Source organism: Micromys minutus (genome assembly GCF_963924665.1).
Source record: "Micromys minutus genome assembly, chromosome: 16".
Taxonomy (NCBI): Eukaryota; Metazoa; Chordata; class Mammalia; order Rodentia; family Muridae; genus Micromys; species Micromys minutus.
The window spans coordinates 44,859,766-44,884,233 of NC_137985.1; the positions used below are offsets into that span (position 1 = coordinate 44,859,766).

Here is a 24,468-nt window from a genome sequence, read left to right on the forward strand (position 1 = left end):
AAGAACAGTAGGTGCTTTTTGTCTGTCTGTCTGTTGGTCCATTCATCCATCCATCCACCCACTCACCTGTCCATCTGTTCGTCCATCCACCCACCCACCCATTCATTCATCCAGGTTTTTGAGACAGGGTTTCTCCGTGTAGTCATGGCTGTCCTGGGACTCAGTCTGTAGACCAGGCTGGCCTCGAACTCACAGAGTTAGGCCTGCCTCTGCCTCCTGAGTACTGGCATTAAAGACTTATGCCACCATCGTCCAGCAGTGCTTACTCTTAAACACTGAGCTACCTCTGGCCCCTGCCCACCTCTTGAAAGATTGTCTCTCACTTTGACCTGGGGCTGATTGATTCAGCTAGGCCAGCCTGAGGTATCTGCTTGCCTTTGCCTTCCTGTACTGCGGTTACAAATATGTGTCACCATGCCCGAGTTCTCATGCTACGACCTACCTCCTCATCCCAGATAGTTCTTCTCTTGACCTAGGTGACTTTTTATTCTTTGAGTCTGTGAAATTCTTCTCTAGCTGTCCGTCTTTTTGAGTGCATCCACTGGACTCTCTGTGGTTTCTTTTCTGTTCTCTGCTGCTGTGTTGTGAATCCACGAGGTCAGAGGCTCTATCTCCATGCGTCTTTGTTTTCAGAGTGACACATGGTTAAGATCCCTCTGGGTCCTAAAACTGTTGCTATCTGGCATCATTAAAGAGCGTGGTACAAGTCACCGTGGAGCTAAGGAGGTGGCTCAGCAGTGACATCGTTGCTGCGCAAGCAGAAAGACCAGAGTTCAGATTCCTAGAAGCCCTGTACTTGCTGGCTAGGGATGACAGCTGGCCTGAGAAATCACAGTAAGAGAGAGATCTGAGTCTGCTTGGCAAATCCTGAGTGGTAGAGCTCTACTTCCCGAACCTTTCTTCCGCTCTTACAGTCGGGGCAGGCCATGGGTGCAAATACCGCTCTGTCTTTTAAGGATTTGGACTCTTTGTGGCAGAAAAGAATTTTAGGCTGAATGACTAAGAAGCAGAGTTGAAGTTTATGAACTGGAATTTTTTGAAGCAAAAGCATTAAGAGAAAGACAGGTACTTGGGACGGAAGTTAGACACACCAGAGAGATGGGCATGGGGCATCTCAAGGGGGTGCCAGTGAAGTGATTATGTCTCTGTATTTCATCTTCATTCACTTCCCAGGGTCTCTATAGACTCTTCTTCACCAACACTTTGGCCACCTCATGGCTTATCACTTGGATAGAAAAGATACTATTTTCTTGCTTCTTCTTTTTTTTTTTTTTAACCAGTTTTTAAGTAAGGAATCATTCCAGGTACCCCTTCAAAAGTTGGTGCTTGCTGTTAAACCCCAGATCCAGACATTTAGATGTCTTAGCTCGCTGCAACACCCTTCCTGTACCTATATGAGTTTTGGCTCCCTGTGGCATCCTTGCTATACTGATATGTATTTTGGCCCACTGAGGTACCCTTACCTCATGGTTTGGTAATGTTTTGGTTCTGTCAGCTGCATCTCACACCTCTTGTGTTTTGCTGTGGTAAGATGGCCTAGACTTGTTTTGTTTACTTCCTACCCCAGTTCTGAAATTATCCATCCATTCAACATCCTTGAACCTTAGCATTTAGCTCCGTTGACATAGAGAATCTCAGGGCTCTGGCAATTTCACGGGAGTGTTAGGCGGTTTATATCCCGTTGACAATGGAAAGGTGCGGGGCTAAAGCTGTGCGAGTCAGCACCATAGCCGAGCTCTTGGTGAAGCAAACCAGCCGCCTGTGTGTTGGTTACTTCTCTGGTTGCTGTGACAAAAATGCCTGGCAAGAAGCCCCCGAAGGAGGTTGGTTGGTTTGGCTCACTGTTTGAGGGTATCTCGGCAGGAAAGGCGTGCTGTCACGAACAGGAGGCTGCTGGTCACGTGACTGGCTTCATGCTCCCTCCCTTCCCTTTATTCAGTCTACCGATGGTGCTCTCCACGTTCAAAGAGGCTCCGCCTTCTTCCACCAAACCTTCCTGGAAGAACTCTCATTCATACCCAAAGGTGTGTTTTCATGCTAACTCTAAATTCGTTTTCATTGGCAAGGAGGATCAGGCCGTGTAGAGAAGATCGACTCCAGTTAATTGAGCTGACAACATTCAGCTCGGCACCCCATGTTTATTGAGATGTGGAGGGGATCCGTGCATCACAGTGGAGCCATGTGCTTTATTGGTTGTTTGGACCTCTTTGAAAATAAAAAATCAAAGGAGAAGGGGAGAATTATTGAGAGTTGCCTTTCTCATAGCACCCTCTGCTTCTCTCGGAGGTCCCTCAGTAAACCCCATTGATGTTTATGGCACCCTAGAGTATGAGTATGTTGGTCTAAGCAGAATTTTTGGTATGCTCTTATCTATTTTTTTTTGGCCTCTGATGGTTTTGAAACATATTTATAAGGGAAGGACAACTGGCCCAACTTGAAGCTATTCTAAAGAACAGCTAGATACCGGGGTGATTACCATTTTGAGCACATACCAGGGATCGGGGTGATGGTCCTTATGAGAAGTTGGGCACTGGAACAATGGTTGTTGTGTCTGTCTCTTATGTATATTGTACAGAATTTGTGTTTGGATTAGGCACAATACCAAATCCTGGCCTGTTTTGAATTTCCCTTGAAGTTTATCAGGAAGCTGCTTATGCTCTCATCCTGTGGGAACTTTCTCCAGGAAGTCCCGGTCCTTGGTGGTTGGTCTGGATCCTCACAGAAACAGAAACCTGGGGATATTCAGCAATGGCAAACATCCCTTGGGTGCCTTCTGTGTAGCAGACATTGTGCTGATTGCAAAGGCTACAGTGTCCTGCTCTTGGAGCTTAGGGTTTTGGAGTGTGGGTCGTGAGGAGTCTGTGGGGGTACTGTAAATAAGGGGTTCAGCAAAGAGTCTAGACTGGGAAATATTTATATTGAAAAAAACTCTAGATGCCTCTGGGCTGGTGCAGTTGACTGAGAATTTACTGAGTGGAGCAGAAAGAATGTTAAAAGCTGGAGGAAAGGGCAGCGTGCTGTGGAATGCTGACTTCCAGGCATATTCCAGGGCTCGAACACTCTTAAATTCATAGCAGCCTTGATTAACTGGAATTATGAATTCACAAGACCTGAACGTGATCGGGCCTATTAGCACATTACAGAAGTGGGAAGAAACTCCTAAGGCCCTACCCTTCCCTGGGGAGCTGTAGACAGTTAATGGTTGCTAGGGACGGGGGAACATGTTTTTATTAGTGGTTCAGCCAATGGCAAGTTATCCATACTCCTGCAATTAACCCTAATTAAGTTATTTCTCACACACACACACACACTCTCACACACACACACTCACACACACACACACTCACACACACACTCACACACACACACACACACATACACACACACAGGAACATTAAGGAAGGTGACTGATTAGGAGGAGGAAGGTGTTAAGGGGGTTAATATATAGTAATAAAAACTTTAAAAGAATTTACTGAGTGAATAAAAAATATAACTTTATTTGAAAGCAATGCACAGCTGTATTTTGGTGCTTTGGAGTGGAAGAAATACTAAGCTATGTACTTTAGAGTTTTCTGGAAGAAAGAAGAGAGGGGAATAAAGTGTCTTTTCTTTCAGTTTTTTAAGTTCACAAATTCACAGAAATATGCCAACAGTAATGTGGCAGAGAGTAAAATACTCGGCCTTCCCACTCTTGCCAGCAGCCATGGGCTCCTGGAGGCCCCGCTCCCACAGTGAGCAGGCAGAAACTGGGAAGTCCACCTTGTAGGCTGTGGACATCCGGCTCTTTGAAGTTCACTTCAGTGGCGGTTCTGTTTGACAAGACCGGCAGGATATAGACCACAGCGGGATTTCGGATACGTGTTGTTTTCCAGAAGCTTTCTTTCCTTTAGCTGGGGAATGTATTGTATGGTGTGCAGTCTGACTAGGCCTTTCCATAATTTCTCCTTCTTTCTTAAACCTCCCCTCCCTCCCCTACCTTCCCCGCCCTCCAAGTCCCCTCTCTCCCCCTTCCTCCAGTTCCCTCTCCAGCTCCCTCTAGCCACATACCCCCGTCCATTATAGATGAGGTCATTAGGTTTTGGAGCCAGGAGAAGTGAATTGCTATAACTTTAACAGAAAGGAGGAGGCTGGAGGGATTCTGTAGTGTGTGAACAGGGCTCAGCATCATTCACCTCTCTCACATGTATCATTGCTATCAAGAACATTATGGGATGTGAACCACTGTCTCTGATTAGCTTCTCAGGGCTTGATTGGATTTTTTGTGCTTTCTACTGTGAATACCCAACTTTTGTCAGCTTTGTTCAAGGAAGGGGTGTGATGGGAGGAGAGAGGTAAGGCTTGGGTGGGACTTTGAAGAAGTCGGGCTCCCATGTGAGTGCAAAGGGGACCCACTCAAGGGCTTAGACAGGGAGTGATTCCATTAGATCAGAATTTAGGAAGGAGCTGTTTTGGTGTGGAGGCAGGGTTTGGGGAGAGAGAAAGTGCCTCAGGAGATCAGTAAGGAAAGGGTAGCTGCCTCCCAAACCACAGAGCCCCTTGCAGAAAAGAACACTGAGCAGGGAACAGGGCACACAGACAGAACCCCAGCGGTCCATATTAAAAGAAAATAAAATTCGTAGGGGCTGGTGAGAGGGCTCACTGGATAAAGGTGCTTGCTGCTAAACGAAGTGACTTGAATTCAGTCTCCAGACCCACAAGGCAGGAACAAAAAGATTTCTTTCTGCATCTTACTCCCTGACCTCCACAGATGTTTGATCAAGCAAGCCCACACACACTAAACAAATGCAGTAACATATTTAAACATCCTTCCATGTTTTTATAGTATGTCTGTGGCTGCGTTTTAAAAAAAAGTTTAAGCCTTTGATATTCGTGTGATATTTGGCTGTTTATTTTTGAGGTACTGAGGGTTACATCCAGGATTTGCAGCTTGTAACTGCTCTTCCGTTAATCTTACTGTACAGTCTGATTGGAAAGACTGACAAGTTAGGCTGATTCGAAGCTTCATTTGCTAAAGAATTCAAGTTTTATGTCAACGATTTCTTTTAAGTTTAAAAAGTATTGCTTTAAGTTGGGCGTGGCGGTGTTGGCCTTTATCCCGGCATCCGGAAGGCAGAGGCAGATGGAACTCTGAGTTCCAGGCCAGCCAGAGCTGCAGGGTGAGACCCTTTCTCTAATGCTGCTTCCTACCCTCTGGAAAGATATTTAGATTTTTAGGGCGTTCCAGGTAAACCTGGCAATGTGTTCAGGCCTGGTTTCATACCCAGACTCCTCCAAGAGTTACCTTCTGTGCCTCTTACATTTCTTCCTTGTCCGTTTCCAGTCCTATTCTCATTCTCCTCTACCTGTCTTCCAAAAATTATACATCCGGACCTCTACTGCTACCTGCCTCCCAAACCCTTTCCCCGCCCCCTTTCCTTCCCTTTTTATTTACTCATTTTAGACAGGGTTTCACTGTGTAGCACAGGCTGACCTTGAACTTACATTGTAGCTTAAACTGTCCTTGAACTTGTTAAGTGGTCCTCCTTCCCCAGTCTCCTGTTTAAAATATGTATTTCATTACTGTGAGTGTGTGGTGGGGAATAATGGCCAAGGTGTGTGTGTTGAGATTAGAGGACAACTCTCAGGGTCTGTTCTCTCCTTCTCCCACGTGTGGCCTGGGAATTGAACTCAAGTCACCCGGCTTGGTAGCAAGCGCCTTAATATGCTGGCTTGGCCATGTAGCTAACACTTCCTCCTTTTTCTTAAAAAAAAAAAAATTACATTTATTTAGTCTCTCCTTCCCCCTCCCCCTCCTTCCCTCCCATTTCCTCCTCCCACCCCTCTCTTTCCCCTCCCTCTCTCCCCCTTCCTTCCCCTCCCTTCCCCTCCCTCTCTCTGTATTTGTGTGTGTGTGTGTGTGTGTGTGTGTGTGTGTGTGTGTGTGTGTGTGTGTGTAGGCGCTCATGCATTACACGCATGATAATCCCCACCTGTGTAGTACATGGAGAGCTAGGTAAACAAAATGATCTTTTAATGGATGGCTAGTGAATGGAAGAGTAAGTCTTCTTGGAAATGGGGGCCATGAGAAAAATAAAAGAGAATAAAAAAATAAAATATTTCAAACTATATTAACTCGTTTGTGCTCATGAGGTAAGCAATACCCTGAAATCAAGAGGCTTGGGATATGTTTGAGCTGGTGGAATGTTTGCCTAACATGGATGTAGCAGCCCTGGGCTCTGTTTCTGGCATGTCATAAACTGGGTGTGGTAGTGCATGACCATAAGTGACCTTAAGAATATGGAGGCAGGAAGATCAGGAGTTCAAAGCCACTATCCACGGGGCGGCAACTACAAGCCCAGCCTGGGTCACATGACTGTGCCTCTAAATTAAATGAATAAATTGGTGGTTCGGTGGGTAAAGTGCTTGCTGTGCTGGTGTAAAGATATGAGTGCAGATGTTCAGACCCCATGAAAAGCTGGTAGTGGACATCGGTAATCCCGCTGGTTCTGCGGGAGGTGGGAGGTGGACTTAGGAGAATCTCTGAAGCTTGTAGGCCACCGAGGAACACATCAGGGAACCAAAGCGACACTGTTCACAAAGCTGAAACAGGAAGATAGAAACCCAGGGTTGTCCTCTGAGCTCCACACATGAATGCACAAGCACACATACACACACACACGGACACATTACACATACACATTGTACCCATATTTGTGAATAATAAAGAATAATCATATAGGATAAGTATTAGAGTAAAACAGAATAATTCGTATTTCCACGATAATTTAAATTGCGCTTATAGCAAAAAGTGTGTGCGTATGTGTGAATTACAGGTTCCTCCAAGTCAATCAGAGGTCCTCCTTATTTTCTAGGGATATTTTGAAGACCATAGCTCTGGGCCAGATGCTGTCCTTGTGTATCTGTGGCACAGCCATCACCAGCCAGTATTTGGCAGAAAAGTACAGAGTGAACACACCTATGCTTCAGAGTTTCATCAACTACTGCCTGCTGTTCCTGGTTTACACAGTGATGCTGGCCTTTCAGTCTGGTATGTCACATGTGGGAATCACCGTTCCAGAAATTTTGTGGTTTTCTTTTTTTTAACCCCCCCATTTTTGCATATGTAGGTGTGGTGTGTATATGTATACATGAATGTATGTGTGTGTATATTTGTATGTGTGTGTATTTGAGTGTGTGTATATATATATTTGAGTGTGTGTGTGTATGTATCCAAACCAACTAGGAAGGTGCAGTATTTCCGTTCCCACCATCATTTGAAACTACTGCTAAAAGAGTCAGAGTGTGGTTCCTATGGGGCTAGATTAGTAACTCCCTCCCTCCCTCCCTCCCTCCCTTCTTTCCATGGTACTAGGAATGGATTTTACAGTGTTGTTCCAAATCCCCTCTTTACATCTTTTAAGATTTACTTATTATATGTCGTGTGTGTTACATGTCGTGTGTGTTCACATGACTCTCTTTGCATGTGTGTTGGGGCATGCATAGAGGCTAGACAAAAGCATTGACTGTTCTTTTTTCTTTTTGCAATACTCTCCTGTTTTTGAGGCAGGGTGAACTTAGATCTGTGTTTCCAAGCCCCAGAGATCCTCCTGACTCCACCCACCTCGGCGTTGGGGTCACAGGCATGCGTGCAGGATGCCACTTCTTCCTTGAGTTCTGAGATCTGAACTCGGCTTCTTGTGATTGTGAAGCACTGAGCCATCTTTCTGGTCCCTTGTAAAGTTTGAAAAAGTCATAAGCGCCTTACCAAGCTGTTCTTGAACTTTTAACCTTCCTGCCTCAGCCGCCCGAGTACTTGGGATTATAGCCACGGGACCAGCCTGCTGACGTTATTACTATTAGTTGTTACTGCTGTAGAAAGTAGAAGCCAGTTGTGAGAACGGAGAAGCACATTAAGGTACCTTAGTTGGCAAGATCTCTAGGGTGGTTTCTTGGGGTTTGGCAGAAGTTGCTTACTTGTGATAGCTCTGGACTCTGCTTTCCTCTGGCGGCACCTGCCCTCAGGAAGACAGTGTGGTTCACAAATACCTCAGTGTGGTCCCTTGAAGCCATGCTGTCTTGTGCTTTTCTGTCATGTGTTGAGGACCCACTCTGGATTTTCAGGATAACTCTTGGTAGCTGAAATTTTATGATGCAGGAATCTTTCTGGAATAAACACCCCGAAACCAGCCAGAGTGGAAGACAGTGATGTTGCCTGTGGACCGAAGCCAGAACAGCTCCTGAAAGGCTTCAATGCTGGGTCCAGTGGGTGTTCTTATTTTATGATCTAAAACGACTATGGCACGTGAGTGCGATTTTATAGAAGCTACCAGGCAGTGGGTGGGCTGTTAAGGTCAATGACTCAGTGTTTTAGCCTTTTCTCCAGATCAGTCTGTTCAGGTAGCAAGTAAAGTTTTTTTTCTATCTTGTTTTAGTCTACTTTAGTTATTTGGTTAGTTGGTTGGTATTAGCTGAAATGCCAATAAGGGATAGCCATTTGGTTACTATATGAATTTCATTTCTGAGATAAAATATCTGACAAAGGCAATTTAAGGAAGCAACGGCTTATTTTGCCTCTCAGTTCCTTCCCTCCCTCCTTCCCTCCCTCCTTCCCTGTTTTACTTCCTCCCTTCCTTCCTCCTTTCCTCTCTTTCCTTCCTTCCTTTCCTCCCTCCCTTCCTCCCTTCTCCCCTCCCTCCCTCCCTCTCTTTTCTTCGTTTCTGTTCTCAACCATACAGGCCTGGCTGGTTTGGAGCTCCTTTGTGTCAACCAAACTGGCTTCGAACTCATATTCACCTTTCTTTACCTACTGAGTGTTGGGATTAAAGGCTTGTACCACTATGCCCTGCCATTTCTTTATAGATTATCTTACCACGAAGCCTCCCCAACACATGTGCCAACTCTTGATCTCTTGTGAATCCAGAGATGAGTAAATCCTATTTAATTCAAAGCAAGAGAATTGTGGTGTGTGTGGTGGTGGTTGCGAAGCATTTGTTCGCGGTGCCACTGGTGCACAATGCTTCTCGCTGGCTTGAATTTCACTTCGAAGTATGTCTTTTCCTAAAGAACGACCTTGCTGTCTGTGTTTGCTTCAAAGAACCTCATGCTAGCGGGTTTGGCTCATTTGTCAAAACATTTTCTTTTCCAGAATAGCCTGTGACTTGCCAGGAATGGCTTTAGTCATGCTCACAGATGTATTCTTTATTATTGTTGTTAGGGGCGGGGTCTTATGTCTCAGGCTGGCCTTTAGTTCCCTACATAGCCTTGGATAACTCTGAACGGCTGTTCCTTCCATCTCCACCTCCCCATTTCAGCTGTGTGTCACTGTGCCATGTCTATGGGGTGCTGGGGATGGACCCTAGGACTCTGCATGCTGGGCAATCACCCTCCCAACTGAGCCCCATCCCCAGTCCTAATCCCATTGCTTTTCCCCAGGTCTCCCCCTGGTGTTCTCCTGGAATAGTTGTGTAGTCTCTGGCTTCCTACTAGGCAGTCCGGGTGGTGGTAAGGAAGATGTCTGGCCTCTGGGTAGTTGAAATCAGGACAGGCCACCTTTGAAGTACACAGCAGACCCTTGTTTTGACTTGCTGGTCTACAGATCGACGTGTGTCATGTCGTCTCATGGGTAATCTCCACTCACCCAGCTTCCTTTCAACCAGGCAGTAGTAACCTTCTGGAGATTTTGAGAAGAAAATGGTGGAAGTATACTCTCTTGGGGCTGGCCGATGTGGAAGCCAATTATCTGATTGTCAGAGCGTACCAGTACACCACTCTGACCAGTGTCCAGGTAAGAGAGAGTTTGGACGTTTTGGCTTTTATGCTTCCTGGAGGAGAGCATGTACTCTTATACGTTCATCTAATTGTATCGGAGAGCTGTGCATTCGAAGAAGCGCTGAGCACAGGTGGATGGTAGGTGCCTTCCAGCATGGTGTGTGCCCCACAGAGTCACATCTTCCCAAGTCACTTACAACGTATACCCGTTAATCACTTTCCAGGTTTCTTACATTATAGCAGGTCCTAACAGTGCTGAGCAAAATAGGCGTAAATATTTAGCTTGCGTTGGCTATTGTGATGTTGACAGGAGCTCTGATGTGCATTTGACTCCAACACAGAAGTAAGTGTGGCTCTGTACTGCAAAGGTGGAGTGAGACATAGAAACCCACCGATGAGCCTGCTGGACACAGCAGGGAGAGGTGTTGACAAAATGGTGAAACTCTTGTTCTCGTTTCTTCATGTGACTTTAAAATTATCACTATTATTACAGTGTATATGAGCGTGCCGTGGCACCTGTGTGGAGGTTGGGAGACATCTATATGGAGTCACTTCTATCTTTACTCAAGTTCCCAGAATCAAACTCAGGCCCCCAAGTTTGCCCGGCAAGCACCTTCACCCACAGAGCTGCAACACCAGCCCATTATTGGCTTTATTCTTCCTGGGTTGAAAGGAAAATATTCCCCCATAGCATTACGTCTCCATTTTGTCTTGTTAAGAAAGACTGAGTCCAGTTGTCTGTTTATAAAAGGTGAGACTTGTCACCATCCCTGCTTAACAACATGTTGACGTGTTACTTGACTACATAACAACAAAATGTTCGGTAAATGGAGACGAAAGTGAGTCAGAGGAGACTTCAGGGTTAAATGATTCTGTAACTCTTTTGTTTCTCAACAAAATGTCTTGCTATATATCCCTGGATAGCCTGCTATTCACTATGTACTGAACCCACAACCCTATTACGTCAGCTACCCGTCCCTTCTCCCCCATCCCCAGGTACTAGGATTACAGGTAGGAGCCACTGTGCCTGGTTTCTATAGCTTTTTAAAAAGTTTTGAGATAGGGACTTATGTATTCCAGGTTGGTCTCCATGGTAGCTGAGAATGATCCTGAACTTCTGGTCCTCCTGCCTCCGCCTCCCAAGTGCAGTGACTGCAGGTATTCACAGCCACATTCGTTCAGTGCAACGCTAGCCAGGGACTGAACTCAAGGCTTTGTGCTTGCCAAGAAAACACTCTACTGATGAGCTGCACTCACCCTCACCCTCCTCTTTCAACTTTTTTAAAGTGAAATTTTTGGTGTTTTTAGTCTCTCTCTCTCTCTCTCTCTCTCTCTCTCTCTCTCTCTCTGTGTGTGTGTGTGTGTGTGTGAGTCTTTTGCCTGCATGTACCATGTAGATTGCCTGATGTCCTCAGAGGTCAGAAGAGGCTCTCAAACTCCCCGGAACTGGAGTTACAGACAGCTGTGAGCCTTCATGTGGATCCAGGGACCCAAACCTGGGTCCTCTTCAAGAACAGCAACTACTCTTAACTTTGAAGTCATCTCTCTTGCCCTGTGTATGATTGTTTTGCCTTTGTGTGTGTGTGTGTGTGTGTGTGTGTGTGTGTGTGTGTGTGTGTGTGTATTTCTGTAGCACATGTGTGTGCCTGGTGGTCAAAAAAGGGCACCACCTCCCCTGTAATTGGAGTTACAGGTTTTTGTGAGCCACGTGAATGCTTGGGATTGAACCCTGGTCCTCTTGAAGAAGACCATCTAGTGCTATTAACCGCTGAGATCTCTAGCTTTGTCCTATAGCTTGTGGAGGTTTCATGTTTCTCACTATCCTAACACAGATATATTCTTTAGATCTTCACGTTCTAGAAACTATCGATAAATTGAGGTGAAATGAAATGTATTTTACTTGGAAAAGGCAAGACGTGGTGGAGATCAGTGTTTTCCAGTGTGAACACAAACTGAATGAATGATTGTGCCTCTAATCTGGTCAAAGTCATTTTCATGTCCCATGTCCCTCCTATATCAGGGTATGTAGAACTCTATTCACTGTGACAATATGATAACCTAAATTATAAACGTTTATTAAACGAGACTTTTGGAACTGAAAGTACCAAAAGCAAGCAAGCAAGCAACCAAGCAAGCAAGCCAACAAACAGACTTTCACCCCAAGAAACCATTCAGAAAGGAAGCTCCTGTAGATACACGGTCAGAGGTAACACATGTCAGCCAAGCAGTGGTGGGGCCTGAGATCATTAGATCTGGTCCCAGCATTTTTGTGTTTGGCTCAGAGACTGGCTGGCTGGAGTTCACTCGGTGATGAGCTGGTTCTTCTCATGACATAAGTAACTCTCTCAGCGTCACGGGTGTCCGGGGTTTTAAAGGTAGAGCAGCTTCGACAGTGTTAAGCTATTATGGCTGGCTGGATTCCACTGGGGTCTTCCAGGACATTGCTTAGTGGTTTGATGTTCAGTTGTGCTCAAGGAAGCTCAGGGAGACTAAAGACTAAGTAACATGGCAGGCCCATGACTACTGGAGGTATGGTGACCTCCAGTGATGGCATTGTAACAAAAACAAGCAATGACCTGCTCTAGCTGGGATCCCAAAGATTGCTGGGGCTTAAGGCTCTGTCTTGTCCATGACTTAATAGACAGGGAAGAAACTAGGAGCAACCCTAAAACCCCACAGACTGACCATAGACATTTCAGGAATATAATTAGTGTATGGCATACATTCACGCCTTATTCCTGAATATACTTTAATGCATCAAGGATTATCCTGCAGGAGTTGCAGAGATGGCTCAGTGGGTAAGAATGGCTGCCCTTGCAGCTGATGGGAGTTGTTTCTGGCGGGTACTCCAGCTCCAGGAGATCACACATAGTTTGAATTCTCCCTATCTCCATTTGATAAGAAGAGCAGTTACAGGGGGAGCAGCAAGTCTTTTATGGACCCCAAATGACGGGGGAACATAGATGAACAGGAATCTGAGCCAGGAGAGAGCATGTATCTCACATGGAAGAACTGAACTCTTTATCAGGGGGATGGTGTCTGTTCACTGCCTCACTGTAACCTGTACTTGGCAGCTCTTTGCTCGGTTGCAGTTAAATATCAGACTTTGTGACTTCTAATTTCACATCTGTCTAGTCTGGTCCGTGCTCCTCAGGATAGGGCTTCTATCCTGTTCAATTTTATATTCCAGTTTCTCTTATGACACACCCCACCCCACCCCCATGGTCCTGTGTTCGGGCAAGAGCTTTAACTCTGAAGCTGAACACCCAAACCCTCTTAAGGAGTTCTGGACACTGGACATGCTTAATGACTATCTGTTGGCGGCGTAAATGGATGTACTGGAAGGAAACTCCTTCTTCTGAATTTAACGATAAACACACCGGGGAAAGCAGAGGCTTCTGGGTAGAATGAACAGACTCAGCCTTTAAGTGGCTTTGTTTTAAGGAAGGTCTGATGTATCCCAGGCTGGTCTAGAGTTTGCAACGCAGCCAAAGATAACCTTGAACTCCTAGTCCTCCTGCCTCTGCCTCTAATGTACTGTTTTATTTGGGACTAGAGATCAAACCCAGGGCTTGATCAAACCCTGCCAGGCAAGCGCTATTAATTGAGTTGCATCCCCAGCTGGATTTTTAACCATAGGATTTAGGGGAATTAATCTCTCCTTGGCCTTTGAGGTTTGTGTGCACCTCTAAAACTGGTTTGCAGTCCCTGTCTCACAGAGGGACTGTGAAAATGAGTCAGCTCCGGCAGGGGCTGGCATTCAGAGCCCAGCAATAACAAATGTCTCCTAAGTGCTTTCTTTCTCTTGTTAGCACTGAATTATGCTGCTGAGACTGTTGAGGCTGCTTGCTTTTCTTTCCCTCCCGCAGCTCTTGGATTGCTTTGGGATTCCTGTGTTGATGGCTCTCTCCTGGTTTATTCTTCGGGCAAGATACAAAGTGATCCACTTCATTGCTGTGTTTGTCTGTCTGCTGGGTGTAGGGACCATGGTTGGTGCAGACATATTAGCCGGGCGAGAAGATAATTCAGGTGAGACTGTGTCACTTGATCTCGGGCCAAGTCTTTGCTCATGTTTTCGGGTTAGTCTGGCAGAGTTACTGTGACAGAAGTGGGGGATAGAGGAACTCTGCAGGGGTTGGGGTGGGGTCCTCCCGCCCCGGAGTCCCTGCTGTGAGCAAGCATGTGCTTCCTGGGTTGCCAGCTTTCTCAGCACTTGCTACTTCCTGTAGTACTTTCTTACCTGCTGCTATAAACATTTGGTGGTTATTTTCTTGTTTAACTGCCTTTTCCCATTTAAACATGTCTTAAACATTTATTTTGAATATATTTGTAGAAATCATCATTTTCTTAATTCTTTTGGATTTATTATTGGAAACCCTCTCAGCTCTTCCTTCTCCCCTTTCTTTTGTGTTTTTCTCCCTCGCTTTCTCTTTGTTTCTTCTCTTTCCCATTCCTTTCCTTCCCTTCCCTCTTCCTTTCATTCCATCCTTCCCTCTCCTCCCTCCCTCCCTCCCTTCTTTCTTCCTTTCCTTAAACTAGAAAATTCAAAACCCTCCTTCCTCAGCTCTCCATGCCCACTCCACCCCCACTGCCATGGGGAAATGAGACCTGGCTGGAAACTAAAGAAAACAAACAACAACAACAACAACAACAAACCTGTTGATCTGAGTGTTTTAGTATATTTTTATTCTTTCTTTTTCGTTTCTTTCTTTTCTTTCTTTCTTTTTTTTTTGAGACAGGATTTTTTTTCTTTTCTTTTTCTTTTCTTTTCTTTTTCTTTTTTCTTTTTTTATATCTCCCTGACTGTTCTGGAACTCACTCCTTAGACAGGGCTGACTTCGAAATCAGAGATCTATCTGACTGCCTCCACCTCCGAGTGCTGGGGTCAAAGATGGGCGCCACTATTGCCTGGCTGGAATATTTCAATTGACAATATAGACGTTAAACTCGGTCTGGATTTACCAGATCTCCAAGATAACAGTATCTCCTTGGATCAAGATGAAACCACTTATTTTACCGAGCATCATTTCCCTTAGTTCTTTAAAAAAAAAAATTTATTTATTTATTATATACTCTGTAGCTGTCTTCAGACACACCGGAAGAGGATGGTTGTGAGCCACCATGTGGTTGCTGGGATTTGAACTCAGGACCTCTGGAAGAGCAGTCAGTGCTCTTAACCCATGAGCCGTCTCTCCAGCCCCCTTTCTCATAATGATTCTAAACAAATTCCCCGAAGTGCACTCTGTGAATTCGTCTTATCTTTAAATGGCTTTCTTTCATGAGAGTACACACTAAAAATGTGAAAATGATGGTAGTGGTGTGCCAGACAGGAAGGGCAAGAGCCTTTAAGCTTACAGAAACTGGATTCAATAAAGTTTTATTCAAATGAGCAGTGTTTAGTAATTTCTGGCTTACCTGTTGACAACACATTTCTGTGTCTTGTTGCCTTGTAGGGAGTGATGTTCTTATCGGTGACATCTTGGTCCTGCTTGGGGCTTCCTTGTATGCTGTGTCTAATGCGTGTGAAGAGTACATTGTGAAGAAGCTGAGCAGACAGGAATTTTTAGGAATGGTGGGACTATTTGGAACAATCATCAGTGGCATACAACTGTAAGCATCTAAAATTTTTTGTGAAAACAAGATGAACAGTTATGGGGAAGGGGGCAGAGGGCAGGACAGTCAGGGAGGGGGAGTGTCTTATAACAAAGTGTGATGACCTATATGAGAAATATATCAAAACAAAGGGCCAGCAAAATACCCCAGGAGGTTAGGATGCGCCTAGCCTAATGACTAACTGCAATCCCTAGGACCAACATGATAGAGAGAAGAAACTCCTGTAAGTGGTTCTCTCCCCTCCACCACACACTGTGGCACATGTGTGCATGTATACACACACACATACACACACACACACACACTCACTCACACACACACACACACACACACACTCGCTAAATAAAATATGATACAAATAAAAGACAAGCCATTGCTTAACATGCAGACTTACATTTTTAAACAATCAGTAAGTAGGGGCTAGGGAAATGCCTCAGCAGTTGAGATCTCTTGTTGCTTTGCCAGAGGACCTAGGAGAGTCAGGTCTCAGCACCCACATGAGGGCTCACAACCATCGTAACTCCGTTTCCAAGGGTCCTAACTCTTCTGACCTCAAGGGCACCAGCACATACATAGTATACACACATATATGCAGGGTGAACACTCATACCCATAAAATAGAAATAAATGAATCTGAGGAGATGTTTGATAGACGATCACTCTCTCTCCAACTACTATTATTTGTTTAGCCCCAAATCATATTTGAAATCAATAGCTTGGTAAGATCTAATAGAGGATCTTAATTTTGTTTGGTTTTATCCTGTAGCTTAGGCTGTGGTTCTTCCAGCTCCAGCTTTCTGAGTTCTGGGATTACCAATATGAGCCACATGCCTATCTAGGTATTTTTATATTTCTTTTTTTGTTTGTTTGTTTTTGGAGACATGTTTCTCTGTGAGCCTTGACTGTGCTGGAACTCACTCTGTAGACTAGGTTGATCTCAAACTCACAGAGATCCTCCTGCCTCTGCCTTCCCAGTGCTGTCATCAAAGGCGTGAGCCATCACCACCTGGTCGATATTTTAAATTCTAAGAAAAAATTTAAAGCTCAACAGAACTCTTTACCTTGGCCAAATTATAGCTTCTAAACCTCTATAAAATAAGAAAAATTAACACATGGATCTTCACACAGCTTCTTGTTTTGATCTTAGATTGATCGTGGAATATAAAGACATTGCTCAGATTCAGTGGGACTGGAAAATTGGTAAGTATCTAAAGGATAACATTTTAAGTCACTGTTCTGTCCTATAACCGACAAAAATTCACAACAGTTCAGCCATATTTTCAAATCTTTAGGAATTCATACCATCGATGATGACCTACCTGCTCTGAGAACTAGCGGGCTAGCCTCTATTAAGATTGGTTCTTAATCTTTGTCTAAAGAAATATCATTTCTTGCCTAGGAATTCTGAATAAAACCAAGACTGACCTTTGTCACACTAGCTATCAGGTGAATGAGTCTATGTCTTAGGTCCTTGAGCTTTCAGAGGTTATTAGAGGTTACCTCGGGCTTCATGTAAGTTGTGAAGCGTTATGTCAAGTGATGGGTGGTTGTATAATCACCTTCCGCCCACGGTTGCTCCACTCATGATATTCTTGGACATTTGTGGGAACAAAGCAGAAGGTGTTAGGATAGTTTTGAACCTTAATGGTCATCAAGAAGTAGTTAAATAGTATATAAGTGGTGCTGAAGATTATACGCTATGATAGATAATGCAGGGAAATTCAAATATCTTAGATATCCCAGAAGTGAAGTGCATGCCTTTCCCCTGCTGTGCATATGTGTGTTGAGCATAGGATGGGGTTTTAAAAAGTGCTTACATGGCTGGAGAGATGGCTCAGCAGTTAAGAGCACTGACTGTTCTTCTGGAGGACCTGAGTTCAATTCCCAGAAACCACATGGTGGCTCACACACCATCTGTGATGGGATCTGATGCTCTCTTCTAGTGTGTCTGAAGACAGCTACAGTGATTTACATAAAATAAATAAACCTTTTTTTAAAAAAAGTGCTTATAAAACAGACATACTGCTACTGCTGTCAACGTCTGCAGGGTCAGAATTATCCTAAAGTAGAGAATAATATTTTTCTATCTTGGAACATGTAATACAATGGGCCGAGTAAAATATAATGGGTCTAATGTCTATCTTTGATGTCCTAAAAATACTTTATTGTGAATCCAGTCATATGTACCACATCAACCAACCAATCAACTAAAAGCACATGAGGCCAGTGTGGAAGTTTGGACATGTGACGTAGACCTGGCTTTGGCTGGACTGTTCTACCACAGCCTGACTTTCGTCTTGGTGGTTGATGTAGGATGACAGCCGCGGGCTCAGCCACAGCCCTGCTGGATTTTCCACAACATGCTATTTTATGATCACTGTCTTCCAGAGAGCGTTAGTCCTAGAAGGTCGACTGTTACAGAGAAGCTTTGCAGGGACTTTCTGTGGCATTCAGACCCTAAGCACCTCGTCTTCTGATTTCTCTTCCTGACTGAGCTATTCCGTTTCTTCACAGCCCTGTTATTTGTGGCATTCGCCCTCTGTATGTTTTGCCTGTACAGCTTCATGCCACTGGTGATTAAAGTCACTAGCGCCACTTCAGTCAACCTGGGCATCCTGACAGCCGACCTCTACAGCCTGTTCTTTGGGCTCTTTCTATTCGAGTATAAGGTAAGAAAATAGATTGTGTTCAGATAAGAAAATATAAGAAAACTTAAAATGACTCTACCTATTTATTTGAGATAGGCTCAGGCAGGTATCCTAGGCTTGCCTGAGATTCACTGTGTAGCTGACAATGATCTTCAACTTCTGTCATGGTTGGTTTATGCTGAAGATGGGACCCATGGGCAAGTATTATCTCAGCTGAGATCTCTCCTCTCCTCTCCTCTCCTCTCCTCTCCTCTCCTCTCCTCCCCTCCCCTCCCCTCCCCTCCCCTCCCCTCCCCTCCCCTCCCCTCCCTTCCCTTCCTCTCCCCTCCCCCCCTCTCATTTTTTTCAAGATGGGTTCTCAGTGTAGCTCCTGCTGTCCTGGAACCAGCTCTGTAGACCAGTTGACCTTGAACTCACAGAGATCTTACTGCCTTTGCCTCTTGAGTATTGGGATTAAAGGTGTGTACTACCATGGTTGGCTACAACAAGTTTCTATAAGACTCTGGATCTCTAAAACAAAAACAAAACAAACAACCAACCAACAAACCCTCTTTCTTATCCTCTTAGCAAACACTCTCACTGGACAGGCTTCACCCAAGTTGTTACAGTTTAGAAATTGGTTGGAGGAAGAACTGTCTGCCTGTGGCTTTCCAACGTGGTAGAAGACAGTGGGTTTCATCTTTGACGCATAGTCGAGAACAGCGGCTGTAAGACAAGCTCAAGCATGCTGCAGGCGCTGCTGCTGACCCTGGAAACAGTCCAGCCCAGGCTGGATGCTCAGTCTCTGTTCACTCTTTTTGTACACAGAGGGTCTGAGGTAGCTGGTGGGAGGGCAGGAGAGTTGGGCCTATTATCATTCATGTGTGATTAGAATAGTTTCATCTTTATTGGTAATTTTTTTTTTCCTGAGATAAGCCTAGGCTAGCCTTAAGCCCACTATGTGGAAGAGGATGGCTTTGAACTCAGGAACCTCCTGCTTTCCCTTTCTGTGTAGTAATAGGATTACAGACACGTGCTACCACTCCTGGCTACCTTCTAGATACCCAAACAGGAATCCTTGGGGCTGATTTATTCCCTTCCCAGGAACTAGCAGCCACGAACTCACAAGGCTTATCTGAATTATTGATACATGAAACCTACTGGGTTTTCAGAAATGTCTGTGAACCAAGTGTAAACCTTTTCACCACCCAAGGGGATGTGAGACAGGAGCCAGGCGATGTCTTTGAATACCTGCTGGTGGAGGAATTTCTCAATTAACACTGGTAAAATATTTATTGGTTACTGATAGTGTCACCTAAAAATATTAAAGTGAATCAGAGGAGTGGTTTTTATGATAGGCCCAGGTTGCTGGTTTTTTTTTTTTTTTAACCTTTTAAAATCCTAATATAACCACGTTTCTCTTTTGTCTTTCCTTCCTTCAGACCTTGTATAGACCTCTTCCCTCTCTCCTGCAAATCTATAGCCTCTTTTCTCATTAACTGTGTTGCGTGCATGTGTGTAGATTTCTATGAGACTTGTTAAGGGCTGCCTGACTTCTCCCTAGGGAGGGAGTTGCGCTCTGGTGCTGAGGCTTCACATGACCCCTGAGGGGACCAGGATGCTCTTTTCTGGAATTCCAACTTAGAGGAATGGCTTAGTTGTGGCCTTCTTCACCCGTTTAACCTTTTCTCTATATTTAAAAACCATTATTCCATACATTTAGTTATTTGTGTGTGAGCGCATATTTGTGGCTTGTCTTATCTGAATGAAGATCTGAATAACTTTTGGGGTTCAACTCTTTCTCTCTCCATCATGTGGGTCAGGAGGACTGAACTCAGGCTGTTTGGATCCATGTTGTGGCACCTTAACCTGCTGAGCCTTCTCCCTGGCCCCTCTTTTCTTATTCTTTTTAACCAACCATTTTATCATTAGTAATTTGGCCTTTTATTTTTATTTTTTTTTCTCTAAGTAAAATAATGTCCAGGCAGAGATAAAGGTAAATGAATAAAACCTTCCAGTTCAAGGCACACTTGTCACTGCGTATTATATTTTGAATCATAACAATACTTTATTTCAGAAACCCCAAGTCTCGAAGCCTAGGATCTTACATACTTTCTCATCAGCTACTCCTGACATTAACATGAAGAAGTGTTTTTTTCTGTGTCCTGTTGTTGGGCGTATGACCTCATATGCTCTTCTCGGAATGGGAGCACACCACTCATGACTACCTTCCTGGTTCTTTTGTTGATGGGCCTTTGTACCCGTGTGTCTGGCAGCTCGCTTTGATATTATATTTTATTGTTTTTGGTCAAAGGCCATTTGAAGACTCAGAGAGCAAAGGACATGAACCTCAGAGTTTTAGGTGTACTTTGTGCAGATGCATACGTGTGTGTGTGTGTGTGTGTGTGTGTGTGTGTGTAGGCCAGAAGAGGACATATGCTGTGTGCCTTATTTCCTTGAGAAAGGGTCTCTCACAGAATATGGAGCCTCTGGGATCTTCACTGTCCCCACAATGCTGGGATTACAGACTTACTGGTCACACAGCTTTTTATGTGTGTGCTAAGTATCTGAATTGGAGCCCCTGTGTGTGCACAGCCTACCGTCTTACCCTTCAGCCCATCCCCCCAGCTCCCTAGGTGTGATTTCTGAAGATAGACTCTTGTAAGCTACCAGTTTAAAAAAATTCTAGTCCTTCAAAGCTTTGGCTCAGAATTTTTCCAAACTAGCATTTGAAAAAGAGGTTTATTCTCCTTTTAAAACTTCAGTGTCAGCTCTTAAATACTCAACGTCACTAGTATTGATCCTGAGTGAATGTTGAATAAAGTAATCTATAGAGACTTCCAGACACAGAAAGTAGAATTAAAAATGGAAAAGGCTAAGACCCTGTTTGGAAGACCAACCTTTTTCACTCATCTCTCTACCGAGGGACACAAGGGTTAAAAGTTATGTTCTTGGTACACTGGAAAGTCACAAAAGCAAACTGGACCTATTTTAAATAAAACTATAGAGGTCTTCCATTGGTCACATGAACATTTTCTAGAAAGCAGGAGTAACTTTCATAACTCAACTTTAAAAGCTTACTAAGCGGGCCGGAGAGATGGCTCAGAGGTTGAATGCACTGACTGCTCTTCCAGAGGTCCTGTGTTCAATTCCCAGCAACCACATGGTGGCTCATAACCATCTGTAATGTGATCTTGGTGCCCTTTTCTGGCATGCAGTCAGAACACTACATAATAAATAAATAAGTCTTAAAAAAAAAAAAAAAAAGAAAAGAAAAAAGTTTACTAAGCTGGGTGCAGCCGCACTGGCCTAAGCCTATAGTTTCAGCTCCTTGAGAGACTGAGGTAGGAGGGTTCCTTGAGTTCAGAAGGGCCAGACCAACTCGAGCAACATAATGAGGTCTGATCATTTTCTTGAAGGGAGAAAAAGATGAGGTCGTATTAAATAGCTTTACTATTCCCTAATGGTCTCTGAGTAATTTCCCCTACCAACATTAGACACGAGGAGTGTGTTGGGTACCATGCTAAATACTAGACATAAAAATTAAAAGCCCATTGTAGGACAGTGAGTCAGCTGTTTAGCTTGACATTTTCGTGTGTGTGTGTGTGTGTGTGTGTGTGTGTGTGTGTGTGTATCCATCCGTCTGTGTACCTGCCTGATGTGTGGGTTCTTGAGGCAGTAAGAAGAGGATATTGGGTCATCCCCTGGAGCTAGAGTTACAGGTGTTTGGAAGATGGCCGACACAGCGCTGGGAACCGAATTCTGGTCTTCTGAAGGAGCAGCAAGTGATGTTAGCCACCGAGCCAGCTCTCTGGCTCATGTTTTATGTATTTATTTAATGTCGATACAGTATCTTGCTATGTAGTCCAGGATAGCCTCGAACTCTCAAGCCCCCTGCCTTTACTACCCAGGGCCTAGGATTGCTGGTTTATGCTGCCAGGCCAGGCTGTCACTGAGTGTATGTCCTCACCGTATCCAGGGAAGGCTGCCCTGTCTTGGAGACGTTGTTTCAGTTTGTAGGAAGGTTAAGATTAAGCTATGTGTCATGTTCCATGACTGTAAACCTGAGTTTAGGGACAGCCTGAACTACATAAAAATATGTCCCAAACACCAACATCCCTAAACCAAAGCAAAGCAATGCCTTACTTTGCTGGGCCCATCCTTCTTGATTGTGGGTAACCGAAACTGAGAAACAAACAAACAGGTCAACAGGGTAACTGCACTCGCTTAGTCTCGAACTTTTGGATGATCCTTAATTTAAAAAAGAGCAAATATCCAAATTATTCAATATAATTGACTTTAACTTTTAGGGTATGTCAGGATGCCACCTGAGGAGGACATGGCCAGTGGACTGGTCTTCTCTTCTCACGTTCTGCCCTGGATGGTCATTTTCAGTCTTAAAGAATAGGTTAAAGGAGTTGGAGTGATTAATTTGAGAGTTAGTTTAAGAGTATTGACTGCTCTTCCCAAGACTCCAGATTCAATTCCAAGGGCTCCATGGTGGCTCAGAACTGGCTGTACCCCCATGTGTATAGACACGCATGCAGGCAAAACACATGTACACATAAAATAAAAATGAAGGAAAAAGAAAAAGCGGGCAGACGAGGGACTAGAAACTCTCTCCATTTTTGTGGTGCCTCTGTCAGCATGGGGTCCTTCCATCTGGGTCTTTCTGGAGAAGGTAAGCAGATACCTCCTGTGGGAACTGTTCCTGGGACTGTTCTTACTCTGGTCACCCCCTCACTCTCTTTAGCTCTCTGAATTTGCTCAGTAATTGTGAGGTATTATTATTATTGTTATGATGATGATGATGATGATGATGATGATAGTGATGATGATGTAAATCTTACCTACAGAAATACAAGAGTTTGTTAAACTCAGCAAGATGAAATTCACTGGAATAGTGTAGGCCAAGACGACCCAAGCAGATGGTTCCGTGTTGGATAATAGAACCATAAGCTAGGCTCTCTCATGGTATGCATAGTTGCAAATTAATTATTCCATTTTGTGAGACATCTCTATTTGATGGAATCCAGCAAGTGGATCACTATAGAGAAAGGCAAAGAGATTCTCCCCCAAAACACAAGGACCTAGTGAGGGACATAGCTCAGTTGGTAGTACACTGGCCTAGCACGTAAGAAGCTTCATATTCCTAGCACTGTACAGACCAGTTGTGGTGGCCCGCAATTGCAATCCCAGCACTTGGGAGGTAAACATAGGAGGATGAGACATTCAAGGTCGGCCCTGACTGCCCAGTGAGTCTGAGATCTACCTGGGCTCCACAAACAAACAAAAATCCAAGGATCCAGCTAACTGTCAATCCAGGTACTATAGTCTGAGCCCCGTATATACCAGTGTATAGGGGAGGGCTGGGGTGTTGGCATCTCCTTTGATGACTTCCAGAAAGGGACCTCGAAGGTAGCTCTCGAAGAACAGCTGACAGCAGGCCACGGCACCTTGCTCGTGTGAGGGAGTGTCACTGACTGCCCGCGTTCTCTTCACAGTTCTCAGGACTCTACATCCTGTCCTTCACAGTCATCATGGTGGGCTTCATCCTGTACTGTTCCACCCCGACGCGCACGGCAGAGCCGGCAGAAAGCAGCGTGCCCCCTGTCACCAGCATCGGGATCGACAATCTGGGACTTAAACTGGAGGAGAGTAGTCTCCCAGACACCCACTCTGCAGTCTTGTAGCTGGACAAGCCACAGGCTCCGGGCGTGTTACCAGGAGAGAACAGAGCTCGCCACTACCAAGGGCGTATCTGAAGATACATCACCCTCAGAGGGAAAGCCCACTGCACTGGAGTACATCCGTGGTTAGATTGTAGAAAGGAACACTGACCGGTGGTTCCAAACTAGAAATACTAAAATAGAGCCGAGAGCCCAAGGCTAGTGTTTGTGTGTGTTGAGTACAGTGCCTGACAGCGTCAGAGAGACTCATGCAAGGCCCCTTGCTGGAGTTTTAGAGACACACGTAAAAAGAGAAGGTGACACAGGGGACCTGCTTCGGGGCTGTTTAGGTAGTTAGGAGTTGGGATACTCTTGGATGGTTGTGCAATAAGATTCCTCTCTTGAAGCTTTATGTTTTTGTTCTGCTGGGGCAGTCAGTATCCATGGGCCTTATGGAATTTAGACACCCGTGATGGCTGGTCCCTGGTGGCAGGTGGTGGGGGAAAATGGGCGGGGGAGCACTTGAGAACTCCCAAGATAAGCTGTGACTACTTTGAAAGCAGCTAATGAGTACAGGAATCCAGGAATCCTCTCCCAGTTGTGTCTTTCGATGTTTTCTAGCGAGTCTCTCCCCTCTGTCCCCTTGCTCATCCCTAGCCACATTTGCTCCTGCATTCTGAGTTTCAGAGCAAGCCACTCACAAATGCCTGTTACACTGAACATCCCTCACATTCGGCCCCACACTGTACGCTGAGAGTTCTCCAAGCAAATACATTCACGTTACTCTTTTAAAAATGTCCCTGGTGCCCGGG

At 44.8% G+C, this 24,468-nt stretch overlaps 1 protein-coding gene across 1 annotated transcript in view; it reads left to right on the forward strand.

Moving 5' to 3' along the window:
• The window catches only part of SLC35F2 (solute carrier family 35 member F2), a gene marked incomplete at both ends in the record, with an annotated part of 41,127 nt that extends 17,447 nt beyond the window's left edge, over nt 1–23,680 (forward strand). Inside the window, 7 exons of the mRNA XM_080930011.1 lie at nt 6,852–7,027; nt 9,636–9,763; nt 13,617–13,776; nt 15,201–15,357; nt 16,508–16,560; nt 17,875–18,029; nt 23,492–23,680. Coding sequence (XP_080786137.1) covers nt 6,852–7,027; nt 9,636–9,763; nt 13,617–13,776; nt 15,201–15,357; nt 16,508–16,560; nt 17,875–18,029; nt 23,492–23,680 — 1,018 coding nt within the window. The remainder of the gene's footprint in view (nt 1–6,851; nt 7,028–9,635; nt 9,764–13,616; nt 13,777–15,200; nt 15,358–16,507; nt 16,561–17,874; nt 18,030–23,491) is intronic.
• Nucleotides 23,681–24,468: the final 788 nt, after the last annotated feature.